Raw genomic sequence first — 7,693 nt, forward strand, 5'->3', positions numbered from 1 at the left:
CTCTCCGCTGTCCCCTCTCCGCCGCCGCGCTGCCCTCCTCCCCGGCGGTCCTCAGCCAGACAAAAGGCTTTCACCTTTCGCGGCCTTTAATTCACACAAAGAAACTTCATAGGAAAGCCAGGGGCAAGTCTCCATCCTAAGGCATTTATTTTAAGCAGCAGAATACCATGTCTGCATGCAAGAAGTTATTTTTGCTTGTTTTTTTTTAAAAAAAACACTTTTTTTTTTCTCTTACTCAACGGCTTACAAAAATTAGCTGAAGATATTTCCATAAGTAATTTTGAAGGCCAATTAATGCCAGACAGATCCCAGTGGGCAGGTCTGTGGAACAGAGGAAGTTTTGCAGAGATCTAGTGAGCAGCACAGTGCTCAATGGAAAAAGCAGATGCATTTGCCAGTTTTCTGATGGCTCTCACTCCCGCTGTTCCCCCCTGTAACATCTGATCTCACCGAGATGAATGTCCTTCTATTCCCACGCGCAGGCAGGTGGGTAAGTTTGCATGCTCCATCTTTTGCTTGGTCTCCTGGCCAGAGCAATCCCGACGTTATTCCTCGTTTTCTTTTCCTCCTAACAAATCTCAGGCGAAAGGTTTGTTGTAAGCTCTGCCTACTGAGGGGCACTTGAGGAGAAAATGCTGACCAAACCTGCAGCAGCCACCTTGAACAGAAGAAATTAAGTGTAATGCATAAAATTGTAGATGGGACTCATACAAAACATTTGTGGGAATAAATTTTCCCACTTCCAATATTTCAACAGCTTGCAGGGGAGAACTTATGCTTATTAAATGTCTTCACAACAGCTTTCATGTTAGGGAAGGACTGAAAGCTTTTGTGGTTTTTTTTCAGTTTTCCTCGTGGCAATAAAGTTGAAATGTAGCAGCCCTTCAAAATGAAGCTTCTCATAGAAGTTGTAACCACAGGTCTTAACTTTTCATCACTTAAATATGGAACAGAACCATTGCGAATGCGGGTGAGGGAAGGAGGGGACACATGTGGTGTGTATCAAGCACCGGTGTAAATCAGAAAGGTGTGGTAAAAGGGATTTCCTGCCTAGAAGCAAAGCTTTCGTATTTGTTCTTAAGATCTGTGTGCAAACTCCAGGGCTATAAAATTGCTACTAGCTCGCATCTTTTTGTGCTGAGGCTGCACCGAGCGCTTCACTAGAGGGATCCAGTTCTCCAAAATGAAATCCTGATGCCACTGCAACTCTCTGCCCCACTGTACTGGATCCGAGCAGCCATCTTCTCCTTTCAGAGGGCTGGTCTGGTTTTTGTTCCCTCGTCTGTGGCTTGCCCGGGGCCTGCTTGGGATCAGGGCATGCACAAATGTGCAAGTAGGTGCCCTCTCTACAAAAACCTTACAGCCTGAACAGACAGCACAGGAAAAAGATGGCAATCAGCACCTGAGTGTGGGGGAAGCCAGAAAGCATCCCACTAGGTGCCCTTCCCCCTCCCCAAGTTGTACGGGGTGGTTTGGGTTGTTTTCCATGTCTGTGGGCTTTTGTATGGCCAGCATCTGGTTTCTGAAATTTCTTGTCTAAGCTTTGGTGGCATGGGAGTAGGGAAGAAGCTGGGGGGAGGGGGAAGGGGGGAGGCTCTATTAGTTAAAAAAGTCAGAAAACGATTAAAAGAGAAATCTGTGAATTTCTAAGCCTTGTGCATCACCTTAGTGGTTTTTACTGACATGACAAGTGATAGCTCAGTTGTTTTCTGCCTCGAGTGTTTGTCTTTTCACTCGTTCGCCCTGTGGGTGCACACCGACTCCAGACCTGTGACCCCAGTGCCTGGGCTCCCTTTGCAGCCCCTGCGGGTGTTCCCGGGTGGCCTGCGCATAGGTGGGGAGGGAAGGGCACATCCGATGTTCCCCTCGGCTGCAGCAGCTCAGTAGGGTGCAGGACCAAGAGGTGAAGGGCATGCGTACAAGACTGCTTGGAGAACTGCAGTTGCTAGTAACTCTGCGAGCGGTGGTCACGGCAAGCGGCTGAGCTCGTCTGTGTGCCCACGGGCCACCCAGGTGCAGCCATCTGAGGCATTCAGTCAGGCAGCAGCAGCAACAGGACTGCTTCGCAGCATCCTTCATGGATGCTTTGCGCTGTGGCCATGCTCACTGGAATTTTAATGAATATCCATGCAGGGATCTTTGCACTGTAAATTCCCCTCTGCTACCCCATTGCCCTCCAGACCAGGTATTCCTCACTGCTGCCTTCGATGGTCTCTTGTACCTCTATAGTGCTCCACCTTCCTGATGATCTGACCTCCTTAGAGATGTGCCCTACTCTTTCCCCTCCATTTAAAATTTTATTTATTTCCTTTTCAAACTGTTACAGCTGTGCATACCTCCTACTTCTGAAAATTGCCTTTACCTAGCTCTGCCTTTGGGCTCACCAGCCCATCTTGTTCCTCTCCTTTCCTCCATGGAGGGTGTGGGTGCTCTCCAAGGGCCATAGTAGTTGCTTTTGACTTGTATCTAAAATGTACTTCATTTTCCTGAAATAAGTTGCTTCCTTTAGGCTTCAGGGGCATTCTTTTCTTGTACAAATTCTCCCTTGAAGCACAGACCTGGGAGTATTGTGTAATAGCAACTATGCGTACGGCGCCTTCCCTTTGTCACTCTGAACAGCCTCTCCCCAGTCCAGACCAGTCGTGTTTGGAAAGTAAAGGCAACAAAGCGATGACTGATCTGTGGTGGCAGCCTGTGATGCCCATGAAGACTCTGCGTGTGGCAATTTGTTTCAGCACTGCATATAAAGCTGGCACAGAAATTTTATCACCTGCTGGCAGATTGGTCCGTACCTAACAGAGCAGCTTGTAAAAGCGATTGCTTATGATGGATGGTTTAGGTGAGTCATGGGGCGTGCAGTCCTTGTTGGTGGTAGCACGGCTATAGGTACCCCTGGAACTTTTAGAAGGTCATCTAACTAATACATTAGATTAACCCCCCGTGTATAACGTACACCAGGTGACTGCTGTTCTCTGCAGCCCACGCTTTGCCTGGTCGGTCCTGGAGCCCAGCCTATTTGGATATGGCATTGGCCAGCCTGGGGTCTGTTAGAAACAGAAAACCAGTTTTAACATATGTCAGGCTCGGTGGTACCAGGAGGTGGGGCTGTGCCAGAGACTTTTTGACATTTGATGATCAAGAGATGTAACATTTTTAGCCTGAGAGACTTTCCTCTCCCTTAAATGGTGTTTCTCTGTATATGCCCCACTGAGCTGGTTTTTCTTCACCAGCTGCACTGAGAGTTGTGCTTCGTTATCTGGAAATGTGTTTCCCTCCTGCTATAGGCACAGAACTGATCCCTGGGCAGGTACGAGGATGTAAGGTCTCATGCTCAGTCTATGTAGTAGACCTGCTTCTCCTTTTGCTATTGGGTTGCCTACCAAGCAATCTGCTTGGCTTGTCCTTCGGCTGCCTTGCATGTTGCCAAGGACCAGTTGGCTCTGAGGAATGGGACAATGAGAAACATTGGTCTCCAGGAAAACAGGCTTGAGCCACTCCTTTTCAGAGCAAACACACAGGGCTACCTGTTTGCTCAGGCTATAGTTGCTGGTACAAAACCTCTTCTGAAGTTGGGTTTGCTAAAGCCTCACTCGTGTGCTGCCCTGAAGCTTGGTGTTGGAGTGTTAGGTGTGGTGTGGAGACCGGGGATCTTTTCTGTTGGTTCAGCAAAGGGTGCTGCAGGTGCCATCTCAGTGCCTGAACCTAGAGCCTGTTTTGGAAGCTCCCTGCTGGTGCTACAGCATGAGTTTGGTGGGTTCATGTGGAACCTCTTTGACTGCCTCCCACAGGCTGGCTTTGGACAACCTGTGGTGGTGTAAACATTGCTTGAGAGTTTCCCCCATGCATATGTGCTGTGAAGGAAAACTCAAGGAAAAAAGAGGTTACTCGTAGCTGGAGGTCTTCAAGATGTGTTGGCCCAAGCGTGTGGCTTCTCCATCCTGTCCCTCAGGCTTTGTGTAGCCTCTTGGGATTGCGTGGCTGAGACCAAAGGACGTTTACCACACACTGCCAGCATGGCCCTGTGTGGGTCATGGGAGGGAGAAGGGAAGGGGCGCACATATGCATGCTGTAGGTAGTGCGTCAGAAAAGTTTCTGAGCTGAAGTGCATATGGACAACACATTTCAAAAATACTCTCTTAATAGCTGGTAAGTTACTTCCTTCTATTTTATCTCCTTTTTTGGAGAGGATACTGGGCATCTGGAAAAATGGCCAATTACCACAAAAAAACTGGAAAAAGACATGTTTCTTATTTTTGCTGTATAGTGTGGGAAACTTCACATTATGCTGTGTAATCCTAGCATAGAATTTCTGGGTGCCCTTTCAGTTTGGGGTGCAGTCCTTCAGATGCCTTCAGGTACCTGGCACTGCCTCTGAACCTCGAGATTTGTGCAGCAGTGGGAACGTCATTTCACCCTGGCTCGGTCTGTATTGCCCCAGGCGGCTTCTGGGATGCTGTGCTTCTAGTGTAGGTGCGAGGGTCTTAGGTGTCGAGTGGAAAGGAAGATAATAAATGTTAAATGACCTGAGGATTCCTTTATATGTGTGCGTGGTTGCACAGGGGCTGGGGCTGACCTCAGCCAGGGCTGCTGCTCCTGCTCTTCCATCCTTTCTGGCATGATCCCGCCCTCTCCTCTGCCCAGAGCCTGAGTTTACGTGGTGAGTCAGTTCAGGGAACTCAGCTGGCCAAAACCTGATGGTGGAGAGGTGGTTGCACTTCAGCTCATTCGGGCACCTGAACTGACTAAATGGTGTGTGACTACAGAAGCATAGAGGACAGTGCTGGGAAGGAAAGCCTGCAGTGAAAGGTGGGACTGCAGCCTTGGCCAGATTAAATCTTACAGAACTGTGTCCTGAAGGTGGCTTGGTTCTCTGCCACCAAAAGGGTTGGTCCCCATGCCGCATTTTTGCTCTGCACTCTGTCTTTCTGCTGCTTCCCTTGTGTTGGCTCTGGCATGTCTGTGATCCTCTGCTAAGCCAGCAGAAAAGTAATTCAGGGAGGGGAAAAAAAAAAAAAAAAAAAAAGCAAGCGTTCTGTGAATTTAGTGAGCAGGATCATGAGGGTCATCGTGGGGTATGAGGATACCAGAACCAGTTCAAGGGAGGGTTATTGCCATGGGACTGGGACTGCCCCTTTGGCTCCGCCACCCCATCGGACTTTGCAGCAGGTGTTTCTGAATGAAGAACCATCCTGTTGTCCCAGTAAAAATGAACAAACAAGTTTGCCTTTATTCAAGGAATCACCTTCTGTTTCTGGTCACCCAGAGTCTCCTTTTGTCTGCCTCAGCCTCCCTTGACAGTTTAGGCATCTGTCCTTTCAGAGCCTGCAGAAGAAACAGTTGGGTTTTTCACCCTCTGAGTGTTTAAAACACAGCTCCTTTGGGAGGGCTGCAGCATTTCAGGCATTGCAAGCGCTCAGTCCCAAAGACGGGCAGATCCTCTGATGTCCTTCAGTCTTCTGGGATTTACCAGACCTTGGGCTGCTCCACGCCTTGGCATGAACTCTGAGGCAGCCACCTCCTCCCTGGTTCCTGGGGACCACGGCTGCAGGGAAGGAGCTGAACCGGCTCTGCCTGGCAGGGATTTCTGTGTAAGGCGCTCCAGTGCTTAGCTGTTTCCCCAGAAATTTAAAAAAAAAAAAAGGCTGTAGAAATCACCTTACACAAGGTAAGGGAGACCCTGCCTACACAGGAGATACTGCCAAAGATTGCTTCCTTATCTCCACCTTTTCTTTTTAAATTTCTAACTGTTTTGCTAGAATCATGCGTGAAAATTGCGTTAATACCTGCAGGAAATGGTGCAATCAAACAATCAGATCCTGATTTATTAGCTATTTGCTGGTATATGGGCGAGACGAGAGATTTCTATGGTTATGTGATTGTTTATAATGAGCATCCTAAATTCTCCCAAAAAATCACATTTTTGCTAATTCCGCACTTCTTTCTGTGATACATCTTCTTCTCATGAATTAAGAGTGATTCATGCAAAGTTAGGTGCACAGGGGAAATGCACATGACTTTTCATATACGACTATGGGTTTTAAATTAGCCGTTGCCATTCAGAGCAAATGTTTTGAATTTATTATGGATTGGTCTCTGAACTCATTTAGGAAAGTAAAAAGTGAATCCAGTGTTAGGAAATATCAAGCAAATATTGGAGAAAGCCACTGAGAGCATTCTTATGCTATAAGCAAACTAGGTGACGACATACTCATCAGTGTAAAGAATATTTATGTGTAGAATAGAGCGATAGAAGTGATCGAAGTCACAGCTTTCAGTCGTAGAGATCAGGGTTTTTTCAGTGTGGAAAAAATGACCAAGGGTATGATAAATGCTGTAAACGCAGTGGCACACAGAGAAGACAATTTGGGAATGATTATTTCTTTGTTTTCATGACACAAGAAATAGAGAGCATCCAGTGGAATTATTACATAGAAAACAAACAAATATGATTTTTTTTTTAAATATATATATAGTGGGAAATAACTTGTGGAACTCATTTTCAGGGAATTTTTTCCAGCTAAAAGTCAGGGGTGATCCTAATGTGTCAGAAATTTGCCTGTTGAAGACAGATATGATGAGGGTGCAGTTTCTGGCTTGAGAAATCTTCAGGCTTTCTAAACAAAAGTTGTGTTCCCAATTTGGCAGTCACTGGGCATTTTACAATTTCAGCAGACAAATCTGGTTTTTAAAGCATTTTAAAATGTGTTGATTTAAAAAGTAGGTATTTCACAAGTTTGGCAACCTGCAATTCACAAGAATTTTTCCTGGTGACCCATTAAACATCCCTTTAACTTCTGCACTAACATCGTGTTCTAATATTCCATTTTTTTTAGTAAGAATATTCAGGTTTTTTAACACAAAACAGTTTGGTTTTTTTTTTTTTTCCTTTTAAATTCACTTTCTAAGACTGCAAAGCTGAAGCAAACAGTCCCATGAAGGAGGATGGGCAAGCTCAGCCTGTTCTGGTGCCACGGCAGTGGTGGCGATGGCTTTTGCTGGAGTGGCGATGGCTGTGGGCAGCGCTTGCTTGTGCACGCACACCGAGAGACGAGTTCTTTCTCCTCTTCGCCCTGCTGTCACGCACCCCTTTGACTGCAACCATATCCCTCTGCCCTGTCCACATAAACCTGGGTCTGCACCCTCCCTCCTCCCATCTTCCAGCCGATCAGCCGCTATAGCCTGTGTCTGCTCCGTGACTCCAGAGACTCCTGGGAGGGAGCTGCCCATGGGTGGATGGTGGCACGACCTGTGGGACAGGCACTTGCACACAGCCCACGCTGAGGCTGTCTAAGTTCCCACATGCAGAAGCTGGCTCTGTGGGTCAGGGAAACCCTCCCCTGCGGGCAGCTGGGGGCTGCCTCTGTGTGCCGTCGGAGAGGTTCCACGGCTTGGGAGCTCTCTGGCCCGGCACTGGTGTGGTGGGTGAATGGTTGGTGCAACCCCTTGGTGCAGGTGACTCACAGAAAGGGACTGCTAGAGCTCGGCCAGCCCTGGGATGGGCATCTTGCCCCGGGATGGGATCGCTGTGCTGGTGTCGCTTCTGAGGGCTGTTTTCTAATGAGTTTTTCGAAATTTCTGTTGTGTAAGCCCCGGAGACGCGCAGATCCCAGGGCGGGACAGCGAAACGGGCAGGCGCTCGGAACCACAGCAGAGCCTTTGCAAAGCAGCATCCTCCATCCAGGCTCCGCGGCCT

General features: G+C 47.9%; 1 protein-coding gene across 1 annotated transcript in view; it reads left to right on the plus strand.

Moving 5' to 3' along the window:
* The window catches only part of HPSE2 (heparanase 2 (inactive)), a gene marked incomplete at its 3' end in the record, with an annotated part of 97,608 nt that overhangs the window by 1,912 nt on the left and 88,003 nt on the right, over nucleotides 1-7,693 (plus strand). The window contains exon 2 of the mRNA XM_035897427.1: nucleotides 1,767-1,834. Within this exon, the coding sequence (XP_035753320.1) occupies nucleotides 1,767-1,834 (68 nt within the window). The remainder of the gene's footprint in view (nucleotides 1-1,766; nucleotides 1,835-7,693) is intronic.

Source organism: Egretta garzetta, unplaced genomic scaffold, assembly GCF_000687185.1.
Source record: "Egretta garzetta isolate BGI_Z169 unplaced genomic scaffold, ASM68718v1 scaffold56, whole genome shotgun sequence".
NCBI lineage: Eukaryota > Metazoa > Chordata > Aves > Pelecaniformes > Ardeidae > Egretta > Egretta garzetta.